At 55.4% G+C, this 20714-nt stretch overlaps 2 protein-coding genes across 2 annotated transcripts; both read left to right on the plus strand.

Annotated features, from left to right (window-relative positions):
- Positions 1–13087: 13087 nt before the first annotated feature.
- Positions 13088–16104, plus strand: LOC128945580 (uncharacterized). Its single transcript, XM_054289315.1, has 4 exons — positions 13088–13309; positions 13871–14255; positions 15632–15959; positions 15990–16104. The coding sequence occupies exons 1-4, from the start codon at positions 13088–13090 to the stop codon at positions 16102–16104; spliced, it is 1050 nt and encodes a 349-aa protein (XP_054145290.1).
- Positions 16105–16481: 377 nt separating this feature from the next.
- LOC128945507 (uncharacterized) lies at positions 16482–18370 on the plus strand. Its single transcript, XM_054289272.1, has 2 exons — positions 16482–16589; positions 16877–18370. The coding sequence occupies exons 1-2, from the start codon at positions 16575–16577 to the stop codon at positions 17813–17815; spliced, it is 954 nt and encodes a 317-aa protein (XP_054145247.1). The 5' UTR covers positions 16482–16574; the 3' UTR covers positions 17816–18370.
- The last annotated feature ends 2344 nt before the right edge of the window (positions 18371–20714 follow it).

The raw sequence follows: 20714 nt of genomic DNA on the forward strand, positions 1-20714 counted from the left end.
GCCCTTGGGCCTGAAGTTTGGATTATTTGTCCTTGGGCTCCCAGCTAGAGCAGGAATTGTTTTGTCTCCCTGCTCTGTGAACAGAGCTCAGGATCCCTTAATATGAAGCCCAGACCCAGAGAGTAAAGCAGCACAGAATCTGAAAAATAGAAAAGCCAAAACCTGAGGAATCAAATCCATGGGACCCCCTCACACTCACCACACCTTCCCCTCGACACCCCCTGGACCCCCCCATTGATTGAAGCCCCCCCAGAACGCCCCCAGGCCCTCCCCCCTCAGCCCCTCTGAGCCCCTGGCCTGTGTTCTCACCTGGGAAACCCCAAATCTTTGGGAATTCTCAACTGGGATTACCCAATTCCCTGGAAACCTCACCTGGGACCCCTAAAACCTCCCCTGGGACCTCCAAACCTCACCAGGGACCTCCCAAAACCGTTCCGGGATTCCCCAAACCCCCCATGAGCCCCCCAACTCTGCCTGGGATCCCCCAAAACCCCAAAAACACTGGTGACAGTGGGACAGAACTGGTGCCACTGGGTTGGTGGCACTGGAATGATGACACAGGGGTGGTGGCACTGGGACAGCCCCAGGGACACTGGGGTGGTGACAGTGGGATAGAACTGGTGGCATTGGGATAGAACTGGGGTGGTGACATCAGGACATCCCTGGTGGCACTGGGCTGATGGCACTGGGACAGGGACACTGGGCTGGAAGTGGGGACAGTGGGAAGGGACTGGTGGCACAGGGACAGGGATACTGGGACAGGACTGGGGACACTGGGAGGGAACACTGGGATGGGGACATTAGGAAGGGACTGGGGACACTGGGCTGGTGGCACTGGGGTGGAACTGGTGACACCAGAACACAACTGGTGACACTGGAATGGAGACACTGGGACACAACTGTGACATTGTGACAGGGACACTGGGACAGGATGGGGGCACTGGGATGAGACTGGAGACACTGGGCTGAAACTGGTGGCACTGGGCTGGTGACATTGGTATGGGGACAATGGGGTGGTGGCACTGGGAGCACAGGGCTGGTGGCGCTGGGATTGAACTGGGGACACTGGGCTGGCACTGAGTTGGTTACATTGGGCTGTTGGCACTTGGGTGGGGACAGTGGGACAGAACTGGTGGCACTGGAATTGAACTGGGTACACTGGGGTGGTGACAGTGGGGCAGCCCTGGGGACACTGGGCTGGTGGCACTGTACTGCCGGCACTGGGATGGAACTGGGGACACCAGGACAGGACTGGTGACAGTGGCACAGGGACACTGGCATTGAACTGGTGCCACTGGACAGGTGGCAGTGCCATGTCCCTGGTGGCACCTGTGCGGTGTCCCCATGACCCTACAGTGTCCCTGGGCTTGGCCCGCACTGCCCTAGGGGTGGCTGAGGACGGTGTCAGTCTCTGTCCGAAGTTTCTCTCATCTGCCTCAGGATCATTGTGAAAAGGACAGAAACTGGGACCACCGAAAAAGACCCTGGTTGGAATCCTGGTCTCGCTCAGGAGAGTTGTTCACCAAGACCCTGAGGCCTGAGCAAAGCCCTTGGCTTGCCCAGCTGTAGTTTGCAGGTGTGTTTGTTTCCATGAAGACTGAACCCAATGAAAAGGAGAAGGGGGACACCTTGCCCTTTTCTTCCCTTGCACCCGCTTCACAACAATGGCCCTGGAATTTCCCCACCTCCCGGCCTGGCTGGACTTTTCTAGGGTTATTTTGGTGGTCCTCACGGAAAACCGCAAATCTGCTTCATGACCACCGTGAGGCACGGACTGAGATGGGAGAAGCCTCTCCCTCAAGGGCTGAGACATGAGACCCCCATGTGGAGAAGCTCCCCCTCCTCCCAAGGGCTGGGACTGAAACCCCCAACCAGGGGATGTGTGGGGGGAGATGAGCTGACCAAAGCCAGATGTTTGCCTGCAGCTGTGGCCATTGGACCAAGGAGACAATGGCTCTCACCCACTGCTGAGAATATGGACTGTTTGTACCCTTCTGCAATACCTTTTTTTTTTTCCCAGAAATTACAGTAGACTGTTCTTTTCTACTTTTGATTCAATTTCAAGACTCACCCCCTTCCCCCATCTAAAAAGACTATAACAGGAGTTGGAATTGACCAGAATCTCTGAGATCTCCCGTGAAGTGACCAGGGGAACTCCATCGACTGAAGACTCGGAAGGATTTCATTTCTCTTCATTTGGTAGCTCTATACCTTCCTTTCTCTTCCTCCCACTTTTTTCTTATTCTTCCCTTTTTCCCCAATTCCCCCTAATGCATTTTGCTGTGATCATTCAATAAAGATGCATTGGTTTTTGATTTTTACTGCAAATCCCCTGTGCCGTGTCAGGTTTTTTTGCACTCTGAGATCAATTAATGAACCATCACAAACCCGTTCCTAAGGACAGATCGTGACATTAAATTGGTGTCATGGACAGGATTCTGACAGACAGAGGGGTTTGCAGGGCTGTGTGCAGTCTGTACCAGGGGAAGGAAGTTCCACTCCACAAGGGGTGGGATTCAAATTTCCCACAAACTGTGCACACCCAGGTAAAAAGCAATCCCCATTCTCTGTTGAGGGTTCTGTCTCCAAAATTTCACAAAAGATCTCTCCGTGCAAAAGGGGGAACTGTTTCTGTTGTGTTGGTGTGCATCTGCACTGTCTGGGAAGGAAGGGACAACTTGAAGAAATTAGGCAAGGGCCTCCCAGGTAGATCTGTCCTTTCACCCACCCAGGGAAGTGAGGGGAAACACAGCAAGAGCTGTGTGGTTGTGGTTATGTAACTTAAATCAGTATTTCCCTGTTGTAGTTTTTGGTCCCTTCACAAAATAACTGTTTTGTGCATGTGTGTGTGTGTGTGTGTGTGTGCGCATCTGCGCTGTCTGGGAAGGAAGAGACAACCTAAAGAAACTAAGCAGGGCCTACCAGGCAGATTTTGTCTCTTCACCCACCCAGGGAAGCAAAGGGGAACACAGCAAAGGCTGTGAGATTCTGTAACTTAAGTTTGCACCTCCCTGTCGTGGTTTTGGTCCCTTCACAAAATGACTCAAAACCTCAGAGCAAAAGGTAAAGCTGAATTTTATGCTCTGCTTGCTAAATACAATGCCACACCTTCTCCAGGAGGAGAATGGGCAAACTGCAATTGGTTTAATTTAGAAAATGTTATTGATAGAATATGTTCTTTGCAACATGAAACAAAAGTCAAACTGGGAAAAAATAAAACCCTCCTCTGCTCAGTTTTGGAAGCCTGTCTCACAGCAGCCATAGAAACTCACTTTAGGTGAAAAAGTGAGGAAAATGCTATAATAGACTTCCTTCAAAACTTAGTTGAGGTTTTGGAAAAACAAGTAAATGAAGAAAAAAATGAAAATAATTTATTACGAGCTGCCTTGAGAGAGGAGCATGTTAAAAATTCACGTAATGCTGATTCCTCAAAAGAGACAGAAAAGAAGGAAACTTCTCACATTAATCAAAATTACCCTCAAACAGAATTAGCTCTGATGAAAAATTGTGGGGAACACTGTTGTTACAATAGCACGAAACCACTAATTAAAACAGAATGCAGCTATATCAATAATGAGGATCTTGACCACCAAAGAAATCCCGTACACTGCCACTGAATTACCAAAACTTGCAAAGCAGTAGAGGTTTCTCCCCCACAAATCTGAAACAGAGCACAAATGCCAAGTGTCTCTCACCGGGGGACATCAGATTCTCTTGTCAGAACAAGCAGCCGGTGGGTGCTGGGAACATGGGGTGTGCTTAACAATGGGAGACAGACGCATCCCATGGTCCCTGACTCAGTGTGCAGCTCATTGGACAGGGGCCTCAACCCCTTGGAAAGGGGAGACCTTTTAACCAGAGCTGGTACCCCCGGCCAACCCCTGGAAAACATTCACAAAGCTGCTTGCTTGCAAATGATGCATGAAAGAAAATTGACTACAAGCTATGAGTTACCAATGCAATCACCTGTAAAGCCTGAAATTATGACCCCATTTAATTCTAGGGCTTTCAGAAACACTTAAACCTACATCAATTTTCCTTCAAAAAACCATAGTAGCTATATCTCCTGTAGAAACACCAGATAGATTTCTTAGTAACCAGAATGACCCATTTGTTCTCCTTAATGACTTGCTCAACAAAGGGGTGAAATGGGATTGGGGGAAACATTGCAATTGCTGATTTTTGAAGCAACATCTTACCAAGCACTGGACCCTGTCCATCCCACAGATCCCTTTCAGGTGGAATGGGGATTTGCCTCCTCAGGGCAAATGTCAGCACACATTTGGCAGCAGGGTCCTGAGGGTCCAACAAAGCCTGTTGGTTTCTATTCCTATGGTTTCAAAGATACTGAGAAAAGATACACTACCTGGGAAAAAGGATTGTTTGTGGTTAGCTTATGCTATAAGTAAAAAAATCTGCCTTTTTTTTAAAAAAAAAGGTTGCAGAGTGAACCAGGTAAACCAGTTGCTGCCAAGGTGGAGTTTACCTGTTTGTTATTGTAATCACCGGTCGTTTTCGCTAATTGCTCCTTTTGTATCGGTATAGCCTTGCCTGGGGCTAGGTTGATGGCCCTTCTCCCCGAACGGTGAGAGGAGGGGACATGGTAGGGGGCATCAGAGGGAATGCAAAATAAGCTCGGAACCAGCATGCCATGGGAAGCTACCCCACCAAACTTACCGAAAGGACTCAGAAAACAACGAGCAAACACAGAATGAAGAGATCGCAGTGATGTCTGGACGTGAGGAACAGAGTACTGAGCCTGCAGAGATGCTGGGAACCTTTGTTGCCCCTCGCCCTGAGCTTAGACATCAGCTGGAACCAAGAGCCCAGGCCTGGAAAACTCAAAGTTGAGACACGGGGCTACTGCCACTGCTCTGGTGAGGACCGCCCCCCGCCCCCCCCGCCCCCCCCGCCCCCCCCGCCCCCCGCCGCCCCCCCCCGCCCCCCCCCGCCGCCCCCCCCCTCGCCCCCCCCCCCCCTCGCCCCCCCCCCCCCCTCGCCCCCCCCCTTTAGTGGACAAAGCTGCGCATTCCTCCTTCTCTGAGCCACTCTGGCCGCGGATCCGTTGAGCCTCCCAACCTTCAGCCGATCACTTTTAATAAAGGCAATGAAGGAGAAAAAAAATCTCCTGCCTGGTTTATTTCAAAATCATGTCCAGTCAAACAACTCTGACTATCGATCTCTTAAACCAGCAGCAACAACCAACACCATCAGTAATTTACCAGATCCCATTTGCAGTGGACTACCTCCCTGCAGAGGAAGCAGGCATCTGTGAGAAATTTAATACTTCAGAATGCTGCCTAGACATCCATGACCACAGTCATGTAATTAAAAACATTCCTCAAAATATAGAAAACTAACCTATGTTGGAGCACGAAAATGGACCCCCTTGTTTGGAGACTCCGATTGGTGGGACAGCTTGCTCACCTGGAATGGTAAATGGTGGAAGAAATTGGTCTTCTTTGTGGCGTGTGCACTAGCAAGTGTAATATTCCTACCATGTGTAATTCCATGTCTAGTCCGGATAGTGACCAGCACTGTCCACAGCAGCATCATGCTGCAAGGGAACGTGGAAAGGAAAAATGGTGAAAAAGTCACGTTAACGAAAGAACAGGGTGATCAGAATGCCAGAGATGTGCTTGAACAATACGAGAAACTGAGAAAAGTAGAAGTTGAACTCTAAAAGGTTGATGCAGGCTGGAAGCCTGATCAAATAGTTAGAGGGGGGAATTGCCAAAAATAGGTTAGAAAGTGTAGTAAATAGTTGATGGATGGTTAAGCATGTACTGTTAGTTTGGCTATTATATTGTAAAAGTTATATTTCTTATAACTACTATTTTTATTTATATAAATATGTATTTATATATTTTATATATAAATATAAATATAAAAACATCTATATTCTTATAAAAATATATTAAATATAATATATAAGATATCTATTATATCTAATCTATTATATTTATTATTATATATATTTATATATATATAAAATCTAGGTTATATATATTAAATATATAGAAAAATATATATACATATAAAATATATATTTATTTCTATAAATAGATATTTATAGCTGCTCTTTTTATATTTATACTCAGCGTACCATAACACACCTCAGTAAAGTGCAGCACCCCCCAAGCAAAACCAGCCAGCCTGGACAGAACAGTAATGGGCCAATCAAGCGCCTTAAACCTTCATGCAAATGAGGGATTCAAAAAGAAACCAAATCAAAGGGACAAAAAGCAGGATATAAAGGGATTTCTGACCCACTGAATCGGTGCTGCTCCATCTGGAACATCGGGGCCATCGCTGCTGAATCAGCCGCAGCGCCGGTGCTGCAGCACCCTCGACGGGAATGCTCCTGCTCAGCCCCCAGGCCCCTTTGCTTTGGGCCTTTCTTTTTCTTATAATAAATGCTGAAATCACTTTAGCACCGGGAGCCCGCTTTCGTTTTTAACAACACAAAATTCAGGATTCCCGAGACACACAAAGGTCAGGATTCCCGGGACACAGGAAATTCAGGATTCCCGGGACACACGAAGTTCGGGATTCCAGGGACACACGAAGTTCAGGATTCCCGGGGCACAGGAAATTCAGGATTCCCAAGGCACACAGACGGTGATGGGTCCCTCAGGGCTGAGCTCCAGCGGTGCCATTGAATTCTCTCTGCAGTGACAGCCTGGCCGCCCTCCTCCAATGACAAAGAGCGACAGAGAGGCTGCCCCCAACCCCTGCCCCCCATTCTCCCGCTATCTCTGTGCCCCCTCCCAGAGAAACTCCCAAAAACCAGAGGAGTTCCCCCTCCCCGCCTTCTCAAGCACTCAGCCATCAGTGCCTCTCAGTATCTCAATGGGAAAAAAATCCACAAGTAACAAGGAAAGAACAGAAAAAACCCAACCCCAAACAAGGGCTGCTGGTGGCTGCAGTTTTTGGGGGTTCCAGCGACACCCGGGGCGGCGTCAGTGCTCAGCAACGGGGCCCCCCCAGATCGCAGCCGGGTGTGAGAAACAAAGTTCTCTCCTTGAAAATTGTAAAAGTTTGATAAGGGCTATAAAAGGATTTTAGCAGTTGGCCAAGGAACTCCTCCGAAACTTAACCCATCGTTCTCCAGATCCGGTTCCACTGCAGGGCTACAAACACATTCCTGAGTTTAAACATTATTCAAATATTCCCGGGAGGTTTGGATGTTCCAGGAGCTCTTGTTTGGTTTGAACCTCTGACTTGTCTGCAGGGCATTCTGTAGATTAGATTAATATTATTTCTTTCTTCTTCTGGTTCCATCCTGTTGTTGCACACTCCCTGATAAATTCATAAATTCTTCTCAGGTTTGTGTCACTGTTATCGCCTGGAGAGGCTGATCCACAGGTGTGAGGAACAAGGGAATTGTTTTACTCCTGAGTCAATTATGCAAAAGCATTTTAACATTGCATAGTCTCTATTTTAACACTTATTATTTATCTATTTAATATTTGTCTATTTTGAATATTTTAAGGCCTATGCTATAATATCAAATAGCATTAAATAGGCTATATGGTGCACACATAAACTGATAGATTAAATTGCTCCAAAAAGCAGCTACAAGGAATTATTAATAATCAATATCAATATCAAGTACCATAGCAAAATACTTGTGTTCAATAATGTTGTGCAGAAGCCAATGCAGAATTGCAGAAGGCAATTATTAAATTGTCATTTATAACCTAGCTCTGCTGCAGGCACAGTGGAAAGCTGGAAGCTGCTGAGGCGACTCATTCACCCCCATCCCCTGTCCCTGAGTATCTACACGACCCTGAGTGTCCCCAGAGTGTCCCTGAGTGTCGCCAGTGATGTCACCCCAGGAATTCCCATCAGGATTTGGGACAATTTCAATGAAAATTCCCCAAATTTGCCTCAAATCCCATGTGGGGAGTGGAGAAGAGACAAGTGACAGTAGCAATGACCCCAGAGATGTCATCACCCCGATGACGTCACAGCAGTGACATCACTGTCTCTGCAGCAGTCTTGAGATGTCCTTGATGGCTTTGTGGCACTGCTCGGCCACCTGGGCCAGCATAGGGATTCAAGAGGATGTTGTCAATGTCCTCAAGTATCCCCAGCAGGTGATCCTTGGCCAGGCAGGCACTGGCATCCCACAGGTGCTCAAACTCGGCCACTTTGGCCACCAAGGCCATGGGGACATTGGGGGACGCCTGCTCTGTCCCCTCCAGATAAGGCTTGATGGCCCTGAACTGCCGCTGCAGCTCCTGGAAGAACGAACTGACACTGCCACACTCTTCTATCAAGCGCTCCAGCAGCCCCAGGCCCTCCTCTGCCCAATTTCCCCTCCTGGTGGCCGCCCTTATCAAGCTGGCGGGCACCACGGCCTCTCCCATGGCCTCATTGGCGGCTGCAGCCCCCTGGGCCTCGTGCACAGCCCCTGCCCAGGCCCCCTCATCCATGTCCAGGGCCACCGGCAGAAACCAGACTATGGCCACCAGGTCTTCCAAATCCATATCCCAATCCTGGCGGGTTGCCTCGTTCTGCAGGTCGGTGGCCCGGGTGATGGCCATGGTGAAGCCCGTGTGTGTGCAGGCTCCATAGAGCTCAGTGGTCTCCTCCTGCAGCCGGTCCCATCTCTCCCTGAGCGCGGCCACCAACTCCTGCCAGGCCGTGGCCGCGGCTCTCACATCGGCCCAGTTGGTCCCAGGGGTGGCCCAGAGGGCGGCCAAGGCCTGGCCCAGGGAGGGGACACCACGGTGGCCCATGGAGGCGACATCGCCGTGGTCCAGGGTCTCACGGAGGCTCTGGGTGAATCTCCTCAGGGCCGCGGGCAGGAACTTTGGGGACATGCACTGCCGCACGTCCCTGTGTGACCCGGTCACGGTGGCCGCCACCTCGCCCAGGGTGGCCACTGTGGCCACCAGCAGCTCCAGCAGCTGGGAAGGGGACAGGAGGGGAGGTGTCAGGGACTTGTGCCCTCCCGGGGTGGCCCCTGTGCCCTCCTGGGGTCCCCTCTGTCCCCTCCCTGGAGGGCTCTGCTGTTCCCTCTGTCCCTTTGTCGCCCCCTTGCCCCCTCTGCCACCCCCTGCCACCCCCCACTGTCACCTCTGCCAGCCCTCTGTCACCCTCAGTCCCCTCCACCCCTCTGTCACCTCCCCTCTTCCTGCCACACTCTCCTGTCCCTTCTGTCACCCCTGTGTGCCCCCTGTCCCCTCCCCTGCCTCCCCCACCAGGATTGTCACACCTCTTGGGTCTCCATGGCCGCTGGAGACACTCCAGGGACACTCTGGGGACACTCTGGGGGGCAAACACACCCAGGTGACAGTTGGGGACACACAGGAACGTGGCACGGCCGGATGGAGGAAATGGGAAGAGGTGACGATGATGTCACTGTCCCCCCTGCCCTTCCCCCACCTGTGGGGCCAGGGCAGGGTTCTCAATGTCCCCACAGTGTTCCCAATGGGACCCCAATGTCCCCTGAGTGTCCTCACATGGCCCTGGTGTTGCCCTGAGGTCCCCCACAAGGCCCAAGTGTCCCACAATGTCCATCTGGGGACACTGGGGATACACTGGGGTCCTATTGGGGACCTTGGGGACACCCCCGTGCCCTTCTCTTGGCGACGTCGGGGCCGCAATGATCCCCCCTCTCCCCTTTTGGGTCACCACGATGTCCCAGATGTCCCCACAGTGTCCCCAACAGGACCCTGGTGTGTCCCAAGTGTCCCCAACCGGACATCAGGGGACACTTAGGCCTTTTTGGGGACCCTGCGGGGACATTGAGGTCCCATCGAGGAAATTGGGGGGGACATTGGGGACCCTGCCCCGGCTGCGGGCGGTGACTTTAGCTCTTCCTGCTTCCCCTCTCCAGCTGCGCTGCCTTCCCGCGTGCCCCAGCTGTCACCTGGGTGTGTTCGCCCCCCACCAGTGTCCTCAGAGTGTCCCTGGAGTGTCCCTGGAGTGTCCCCAGTGGCCATGGAGCCCCAAGAGGTGCGACAGTCCCGGTGCGGTGGGGGGGAGGGGGGGAGGGGCGGGGTGGCAGAGGGGACAGCAGAGGTGGCAGAGGGGACAGGGAGGTGACAAAGGGACAGAGGGGCAGCAAAGGGGACCCCAGGAGGGCACAGGGGCCACTGCAGGAGGCCACAAATGCCACCAGGTCCCTGACACCTCCCCTGTCCTCTTTCCAGGTGCTGGAGGCGCTGGTGGCTGTGGTGGCCACCCTGGGCAAGGTGGTGGCCGCCGTGACCGGGTCACACAGGGACGTGCGGCAGCGCGTGTCCCCAGAGTTCCTGCACACAGCCCTGAGGCACTTCACCTGGAGCCTCCGTGAGACCCTGGACCACAGTGATGTCACCTCCCTGGGCCACCCTGGTGTCCCCTCCCTGGGCCAGGCCCTGACTGCCCTTGGGGCCACCCCGGGGGCCATCTGGGCTGATGCGAGAGCCATGGACAGAGCCTGGTGGAAGCTGGAGCGCATACTCGGAAACAGCTGGGGCCACCTGTACTGGGAGGCCATCCACCTCTGTGATGCCTGTGAGGATGCGGCCAACGCCCAGGCCAAGGACCCACAAGACGAGGCCACCCACAGGGGGACAGCTGGGGACAACCTGGCGGCCACTGCCCAGCAGCTCATGGTGGCCCTGGACAGGCAGGAAGAGGCCTTGGCAGGGTCTGAGCATGATGCCCAGGTGGCTCTGGCCACCAACGAGGCCGTGGGAGCCAGCCGGGCAAGGGCAGCCACCAGGAGGGGACATTGGGCAGAGGTGGCCCTGGGGCCGCTGGAGCGCTTGGCGGTTGCGTGTGACAGTGCCTCCATGTTTAGCAGTTACATGGAGTGGCAGTTCGAGGAGATCATGGATGCCCTAGACTGGACAAATGAGGCACCCCCCAATGTCCCTGTGGCTTTGGTGGCCAAGGCCGAGTGGCTCTGGGATGCCAGCGCCCGCCTGTTCACATGTCACCCGCTGGGGACACTTGGGGACATCCACGACCTCCTCTTGAGTCCCTGTGATGGCCATGGTGGCCCCAATGGCCCCGGCAGCCACGCGGTGGCCGAGAGGTGCCAAAAAGCCATCGAGGATATCCCAAATCTGCTTCAGGGACCGTGACGTCACAGCTGTGACCTCATAGGGGCGGTGACATCATTGAGGACATCACTGCTGTCACCTGTCCCCTCTCCCCTCCCCACATGGGATTTGAGACAAATCTGGGGAATTTTCTGGAAATTTTCATTGATACTGTCTCAAATCCTGGTGGGAATTCCTGGGGTGATGTCACTGGGGACACTCTGGGACACTCAGGGACAGGGGAGAATGAGACCCCTCAGCAGCTTCCAGCTTTCCACTGTGCCTTCAGCACAGCCGGGTCATAAATGACAATTTAATAATTGGCTGCTGCAATTCTGCATTGGCTGCTGTAAGTCTGCATTGGCTTTTGCAAAAAAAATACTTTCACAAGTATTTTGCTCTGGTACTTGATTATTGATTATTGGTAATTCCTTGTGGCTGCTCGTTGGTACAAAATAATCTATTTGCTCATGTGTGCACCGTGCACTCAATTTAATGGCAGTGTGATGGTCCCTTGGGGCTCGGTCCTGTCTCCCACTCTGTTATCAGCCACGATCCCCCGTTATCACCAGGGCCCCTCCCGCCAATTTACCAGAGCACCCCCACGCAGCGGAATCCCCCCATTCACTGCCTCCCTCCCCTTTACCGACCCCCCCAAAGCGCTGGGACCCCCCCGGTCCATGACCCCCCCCCCCCAGGGTGCTAGGACCCCCACTCACCGCCCTTCCGTCACTCAGGGGACCCCCCCTACCCCCGACTCCCCAATCCATGGGTTCCCCCACACTCATCAGGACCCCCCTGGCAACCCCCGGGCTCCCCCACATTGACTGAACCCCCCAAAACGCCCCCAGCCCCTCCCCGGTCCCCCCGAGCCGCGTTGGCTGTACCCCCCGGGGCCGCCGCTGAGCGGAACCTGTCAATCAACGCCGATCGGTCTTGTAGCCACGCCCATAGGGGGCGGGTCCGCATTTTTAGGCCAATGGGAAGCGGCGGAGCAGGGGAGGCGGGGATTGGGGGGTGAGGAGGGAAGGGGGAGCAACAGCCAATGGGGAGCGGAGGGGGCGCGGCCTGAGGTGCGGGAAGGGGCGGGCAATGAATGGGGCGTGGAGAGAGGCAGGGCCTGGAAGGAAACGAAACTGGGCGGGGCCTGTGCGGGCCTGAATGGGGCGTGGAGAGAAGCAGGGCCATCAATGGGAGGGTGGGAAGGGCAGTAAAAGGGACCCCTTGGGGACATCGGAGGTGGGGGTTGGGGGTCCCAGGGTTCCCAAATGATCCCAAATCCTGCTGGATCCCAAGGAATAATCCCAAATGCTCTCAAATCCCAAATCCTGGATCCCAAAAAAATCCAAGATCCTAAATGCCGCTGGATACACAAAACCAATCCAAACAATCCCAAACCCCAGATGCCAAATCCTGCTGGATCCCAAGGAATGAGCCCAAATTATCTCAAATTCTAGATCCCAAGCAATTCCAAAATTACACCAAATCCAGGATCCCAAGAAGTGTTAAATTCCAGATCCTAAATCCTGCTGGACCCCAAGGAATAGTCCCAAATAATCTCAAACCCTGGATCCCAAACAATCCCAAAGCCCAGATCTCAAATCCTACTGGACACTCAAAACCAATTCTAAATGCTCTCAAATCCCAAACCCTGGATCCCAAAAATCCCAGATCCCAAATGCTGCCAGATACCCCAAATCTGATCCTAAAAGATCTCCAGTCCTGGGTCCTCAAACAATCCCATATCCCAGACCCCAAATCCTGCTGGATCTTCATAAACAATCCCCAAAGCCAATTCTAAATCCGGGTTCTGGCAGGGGAAATCTGAGCCCTGTGTGGGGTAAATGGGCCCTGAGGGGGTCCATGGGGTCCTGGAAGGATAAATGGGGTCCTGAGGGGAAAATGGTTCCTGAAGAGATAAATGAATGCCCTGAGGGGTAATTGGGGTCCTGAATGGATGAATGGGGGTAAATCAGGGTCCTGTTCAGGGAAATTGGGGCCCTGAGGGGTCACTGGCGTCCTGGCAGGGAAATGGAGTCCTGATGGATGGATCCAGACCCCGAGGGGTTAAAGCCAGCCCCGAAAGGTTCCCTGAGGTCCTGACAGGGCCAGTTCTGCCCTTCGGGGGAGGATCAGGGCGTGGGGCCCTCCCTCCTCCGAGCCTCGACGCCCTCTGCCCTCAGAACTTCGGCCGCAGCCTCTGGATGGGGACGGGGATGGAGCTCAAGGTGGGAACCCCAAAACCCCAGGGTCGCCCCCAGCAGGTACCTGAGGTGATTTGGGGGGATTTGGGAAGGATTTGGGGGGATTTGGAAGGGATTTGGGGGGATTTGGGGAAGTTTGGGGATCCCCAGGGCCGTGGGTGCGGCTGGGAGGGAAAAGGGAAGTGGAAAGTTCCGGAGTCTGGGGAGTTCCGAGGGGCCGGGGATGGGGAAAAGGGGGATGGGACCTCCCAAATTCCCGGAAGGATTCAAGTGGAACCCCCCAGAATCTCACCTGTGTACCTGGGAACCCCCAAACCTCCCTGGAGCCTCACCTGGGACACCTGGGAAACCCCAAATCCTTGGGAATTCTCACCTGGGACCCCCCAAATCTCACCTGGGAGTCCCTTGAGACCCTCACCTGGATCCCTGGGATCCTCCAAATCCTCACCTGGGCAGCTGGGAAACCCCAAATCTTTGGGAATTCTCAACTGGGGAGCCACAAATCCCTGGGGAACCTCATCTGGGAGCCCCTAAATCCCACTTGGGACCCCCAAAACTCCCCCTAGAATCCCCCCAACCCCTCCTCTACCCACCCACCTAACCCCCCTTTCATGTCCTCAGGTGTCCCCCCCTGCCCTCCCTCCCGAGGTGGCCCCAGCAGAGGCCGCACGGCACCGGGCCCTGGCGGCCCTGGTGGCCCTGGCCGAGGCCTTGGGGACACCAGACAATGTCCCCACGGCACTGGCTGAGGCCGAGGCTGCACTGAGACAGGCCCGGGTGGCCCGGGAGGGGCTGGAGAGGGCCCGGGAGGCCGCGGTGGCCCCGGCGGTGGCCCTGGGGACCCTGGGGGACGAGGACGAGCAGCGGCTGTGGCAGGTCGGGGCCATGGCTGAGGCGGCAGCGGTGACACTGGAACGCGAGGAGGGACGGGCACGGCGGTGCCAGCGCTGGCTGCGGGCTGGGCACGGGCTGACCATGGGGCTGATGGTGCTGTGTGGGACCGTGTGTGAGTAAAAACCAGTATGGACCAGTATGGACCAGTATAAAGCAGTATGGACCAGTATGGACCAGTATGAATATCTACAGACCAGTGGAGAATTTCCCCCTCCGTGACCAGTATAAACCAGTACAGACCAGTATAGAGTAGTATGGACCAGTGTGGAATGGTATGGACTAATATGGGGCAGTATGGACCAGTACAGACCAGTATAAACTAGTTCAGACCAGTATAAACCAGTTCAGACCAGTATACATCCTCATAGCACACTGTGGCAGCACTGTATGCTGTGAGTCTGTGCTGCCTCAGTGAGAGACAGTTCAGACCAGTTCAGACCAGTATAGACCAGTATTAATATCTACAGACCAGTAGAACTTCCCCTTGCCTGAACCAGTGTATATCAGTTCAGACCAGTATAGACCAGTATGGACCAGTATAAACTGGTTCAGACCAGTATGCATCTTCATAGCACACTGTGGCAGTATTGTGTACTGTGAGTCTGTACTGCCTCAGTGGGAGGCACTACAGACCAGTTCAGACCAGTTCGGACCAGTATAGATCAGTATGAATATCTACAGACCAGCAGAAAATTCCCCCTGCCCTGACCAGTATAAACCAGTATAGACCAGTACAGACCAGTATAAGACACTATGGAGCAGTAAGGATCAGTATGAACCAGTATAGAGCAGCGGGGACCAGTTCAGACCAGTTTGGACCAGTATGAATATCTACAGACCAACAGAGACTTTCCCCTGCTCTGACCAGTATAGACCAGTACAGACCAGCATGGAGCCCTACAAACCAGTAGAAACCTCCCCCTGCCCCGGGATGGGAGACTGGGATTGAACTGGTGACACTGGGGTGGTGACACTGGCACAGTGACAATGGGGGGGGGGGGACACTGAGCTGCAACTGGGAGCACTGGACCAGTGGCACTGGGACAGGACTGGGGACCCTGGGCTGGAACTGGGTTGGTGACACCAGGGTAGTGGCACTCAGGTGGTGACAGTGGGACAGAACTGGTGGCACTGGGCTGGAACAGGTGACAGTGGGAGAGGATTGGGGACACTGGGATGGAGATAGTGGGACAGGACTGGGGGCACTGAGAGGGGACACTGGGATGGGGACATCAGGAAGGGACTGGGGACACTGGGACGGGGTGGGGAACACTGGGATTGAACTGGTGACATTGGGCTGGTGCTATATGTGGTAGTGGTGACATTGGCATGGTGACATAGGTAGGGGGACAATGGAGTGGTGGCACTGGGAGCACTGGGCTGGTGGCACTGGGACAGGACTGGGGACACTTGGCTGGAACTGGGTTGGTGACATTGGGCTGGTGGCACTGCTGTGTTCCTGATGCCACCTGTGTGGTGTCCCCGCAGTGTCCCTGGACTCAGCCCGCGCCGCCCTGGGGGTGGCTGAGGACAGTCACCTGCTGCTGGCCCTGGCGGCGGTGGCCGTGTCCTGCGAGGTGGCCTGGCGGGGCTTGGAGACATCGCGGCGTCACCTGGCCACTGCTGCGGGCCACCAGCGGGACATGGCTCTGCGCCTGCGGGATCGCGCCCGACGGGTGGCGGCCACCAGGGCCAGCGCCGAGGCCACCGCGGCCACCAACGAGGCCACCGCGGATGTGCTGGGGCAGCTGGAGGAGGTGACGCGGGCGCTGGGGACGTTGGTGGCCGCTGTCACTCGGGACAGGGAGGTGACACCGTGGGGGACAAGGGGACAGGGCTTCCCCAGCGCTGCCCGGGTGCTCGGGGACATCGTGGTGGCCTTGGGGACCTCGGGGGAGGGGCATGAGGAGGTGACGCGGAGGCTAGAGGTGGCACAGGGGGCGCTGGCAGGGCAGGGGTAGGGTGGGGACACAGGGGTGGCACTGTCACCGCCGGGGCACGGGGACACCCCAGGGACATTGGAGACCTTGGGGCCACCCCCGTGTCCTTCCCTTGGGGACACCGGGGCGGCCCTGACGTCCTTTGTCCCGTTTTGGGTCACCACGATGTGCCCGATGTCCCTAAAGTGTCCCCAACAGGACCCCGGTGTGTCCCCAGTGTCCCCAACGGGACACGAAGGGACATTGGGCTCCTGTTGGGGACATTGGGACCCGTTGGGGACATGGGGGGTGGACTTTGGGGACCCCGCCCTGGCCCCGCGGGCGGGGGGGGCGGAGGGGGCGGTGACATCACCTCGCCCTGCCCCCATCCGGCCGTGCCCGTTCCGCGTGTGCTCCGAGTGTCCCCGGGCGTGTCCCCCCTATCCCGTCCAGCGGCCCTTGGAGTGTCCCCGGAGTGTCCTCAAAGAGTCCCCGGAGTGTCCCCAGCGGCCATGGAGCCCCGCGAGGTGCGACAATCCCGGCGCGGGGCGGAGGGGGAGGAGGGGACGGTGGAGGAACGGAGGGGACACAGGGAGGGGCAGGAGGGGACAGGAGCGTGGCGGGAAGGGGGGAGGTGACAGAGGGCTGGAGGGGACCGAGGGTGGCAGAGGGGACGAGGGGATGACACAGGGACAGAGGGGACAGCAGAGCCCTCCAGGGAGGGAACAAACGGGATACTGGGAGGGCAGAGGGGCTACCCCGGGAGGGCACAAGTGCCCTAAGATCCCTGACACCTCCCCTTTCCCCTCCACAGCTGCTGGAGGCGCTGGTGGCCGTGGTGGCCACGCTTGGTGAGCTGGCAGCCACCGTGGCCGGGCCATACGGGGACGTGCTGCTGGCCGTATCCCCAAGGTCCCTGCACAAGGCCCTGGGGACCTTCATCGGTCACCTCCAGGACACCCTGGACCACCAAGGTGTCACCTCCCTGGGCCAGGCCCTGGATGCCTTTAGGGCCAACCTGGGGGCCACCTGGGCCCATGTGACAGCCGCAGCCAGTGCCTGGCGGGAGTCGGTGGCCATGATCGAGGACAGCTGGGCCCGGCTGGCCCGAGAGGCCACCGAGCTCCGCGACGCCTGCAGGGACGCAGCCACCAGGGAGGCCACCACCGCGGCCACCGCCAACACCCAGGCCAGGGACCTGCAGGACATGGCCACCCGCTGGGGGACAGCTCAGGAGAACCTGGTGGCCGAGGCCAGACAGCTGCCACTGGCCACGGACAAGGAGAAGATGGACTCGGAGGAGGCTGCGCACGAGGCCCGGCTGGCGGCTGCCCGCAAAGAGATGGAGGCAGCCTCCAAGGCCATGGAAGATGCCATGGTGGCCAGAAGCAAGGAGGGGGCGGCCACCACAAGGGGACAGCGGGCAGAAGCAGCCCTGGGGCTGCTGGAGCGCTTGGTGGCTGCGTGTGACAAAGCCACCGCGTTCCCCTGGGAGCTGCAGCACCGGCTCGGGGACATCGAGGCTGCCCTGAAGGGGACAAATGAGGCGTCCCCCGATGTCCCCGAGGGCTTGGTGGCCAAGGTGGCCGAGGCCGAGCGGCTGTGGGAGGCCAGCAGCCGCCTGGCCACGCGTCACCTGCTGAGGACACTTGGGGACATCCGCAGGCTCCCTGGTGGCCCCGGTGCCCATGCAGTGGCTGAGAGGTGCCAAAGAGCCATCGAGGACATCCCGAGGCTGCTGCAGGGACAGTGATGTCACCACTGTGATGTCATCGGGGTGGTGACACCATTGGGGACATCGCTGCTGTCACCTGTCCCCTGCCACTGTCCCAGCACAGGATTTGAAATAAATCTGCGGAATTTTCATTAAAATTGTCCAAAATACTGATGGGAATTCCTGGGGTGACGTCACTGGGGATATTTGGGGACAGGGACCAACCCAGCAAGCCCCGGTCACTCACAGGTGCTGTTTCCATGGCTATGGGGACAAATGGGGTCCTGGAAGGGAAAATGGGGTTTTGAGGGGGTGAACTGGGTCCTGGCGGGGGAATGAGCGTCCTGAGGGGGGAAATGGGATCCTACATAGATCATTTAGGGTCCTGAAGGGGTAAATGGGGGTCCTGGCAGGTTAGATGACGGTCCTGAATTCCGTCCGTAGGACCCCAATGAACGCTTCAGAACCCTCATTTGCCCTTCCAGGACCCCATTTACACCCCCAGGACCTTCATTTCCCCTGCCACGACTCTGAGCCCCCCACTCTCAAGGCCACATTTCCCCTTCCAGGACCCCAGTCACCTTCTGGGACCTCATTTACCCCCCCAGACAGGCGGTGTCCCCTAGGCCCCGCCCCAAGCTCTGATTGGTCAGATTGAAGAAAGGGGCGTGGCCAAACCGGTGGCGAGGTCTGAGACTCGAAACTGAAATGGATTGGGGGGGGGGAAGAGGGGAGGTATACTCCAAAAATGGGATGGACACCCCCCACCAAAATCCAGGGAATTCCACGGGAATCCCCAAAAAAATGGGACCAGGACCCCAAAATCCCGGGAATTCCCTGGAAACCCCTAAAATACTGGGAATTCCATGGAAATCCACAAAAACAGGACCCAAGACCCCTCAGATGCCCCAAACTGGGATAAAACGTTGATTTTTCCAAGGAATTCTCAGTTTTTAATGCCCCAAATTGGCAATAAAAGTTTATTTTCCTGAAAATTCCTGTATTTTAATGCTTCAGATTGGGAATAAACATTGATTTTCCAGCAAATTCCCAGTTTTCCAGGAACTTTCTGTAAAGTCAACTTTTATTCCCAATTGGAGGCATTACAGAAAAGGGCCTCAGAGGGGGGGTGTTGGGGGTCCTGAGGAGGATTTGAGGGGTCCTGGGGAGGATTTGAGGGGTCCCAAGAGGGTTTGGGGGTTCTGGCAATTCCTGGAGAGGATCTGGGAGGACCTGAAGGGCCTTGAGGGGTCCTTGGTGGGGTTTGGGGGCTCCCGAGGGGTCCTGGAAGGTTCTAGGAGGGGTTTTGGAAAATCCTGGGGACGATTTGGGGGGTCCTGGAGGGTTCTAGCTGGAGTTTGCTGGTGGCCAGCGTGCTGCAAATGGGGCATGTGGTGGAGCCATGCTGACAGATCCTGCAGGAGCTGGAGGGGGATGGGGCCAGCAGGGTCGTGGTGGGGCATCGTCATCGACATAGTCACAGAACATTCACGGTCATGATGAGTCATCGGCATCATCATCGTCACAGAACATTCATGGTCATGATGGGACCATGTAAAGGAACATCCGTGGTCATCATCATTGATGGGTCATCATCATTGTAGAACATCTGTGACAGTCATGAGTCCAACTGTGGCCTTGATGGGTCTTCACTGTCATTGTCACCATCAAAGGTTATCCATGACCATGACGGGTCCATCCCTGATCTTCAAGAGCCATCCATGGTCTGGATGGGTCTTTGCCTTTCTCATCATCATCATGATGGACCATCTGTCGTGGTGAAGGGTCTTTATTATCATCATCAAGGACCATTCATCTTCCTGAAGGGTCATTAACGTTGTGGAATGTCCATGATGGAGATGAGTCCATCCGTGGTCTTGATGGGTCTTCGCCTTTATCGTCATCATCATCACAAGCCAACCATGGCCATGAAGGATTTCCATTGTCATCAAAGGCCGACCATGGTCATGAAGGGTCTCCATTGTCATCAGGGGCAGTCCATGGTAGTGAAGAGTCTCCACTGTCATTGTCACACACCACCCACGGTCCCAGTGGGTCATTGCGTGCCAACCACGGTGGAGAAAGATCTTCATCCTCCTCCTCATGGACCCTCTGTTGAGGCCCTGTGGCTCAACTGCAGAGGAGAAGGATCCTTGTCATCGTCATTGTCACCATGGTGTTCCCACGGCAGTGAGGGGACGATCTATGGTGACATCAGGACCATCCATGGTGGGGACAGGACAATCCATGGTGACATCAGGACCATCTGTGGTGACATCAAGACCATCCATGGTGACATTAGGACTATCCATGGTGACATTAGCACCATCCACGTTGGGGACGGGACAATCCATGATGACATCAGGACCATCCATGGTGACATCGAGACCATCCATGGTGACATTAGGACCATCCATGGTGGACACGGAACCATTCATGGTGACATTAGGACTATCCATGGTGACATTAGGACTATCCAAGGTGGGGACAGAACAATCCATGGTGACAATGTGACAATCCACTCCGACATTGTGACAATCCATAGTAACAATGACTCTTCCTTCTCCTTCTCCTCCTCCTTCTCCTCCTCCTGGGCCACCCACGCCACCACCATGGAGCTCCTCCAGCTCCGCATGGCCACTGCCACATCCCCGTCTCTGCCATCCCAGGAGATCAAGATCCACATGGAGGATGGTGATGATGACAATGATGGCGATGACAATGATGACAACTATGACAATGACAAAGGCCCCGCGTGGATCATGCCAGACAACACCGCCGCCACTCTGGCCATGCCGCTGCAGCTGCCCACCATCTTCTACGTCAAACCCAAGCCAGCCACCACCACAGTGACCACACTGGACATCCCCCTGCTGACCAACCCGCTGCAGCCCAGCTGGACACTGGTGAATCTGCATGGCCACGAGCTCCTGTGCCG

This window comes from Melozone crissalis, unplaced genomic scaffold (genome assembly GCF_028551555.1).
Source record: "Melozone crissalis strain CALT ecotype California unplaced genomic scaffold, PUWL_Pcris_2 ptg000066l_1, whole genome shotgun sequence".
Taxonomy (NCBI): Eukaryota; Metazoa; Chordata; class Aves; order Passeriformes; family Passerellidae; genus Melozone; species Melozone crissalis.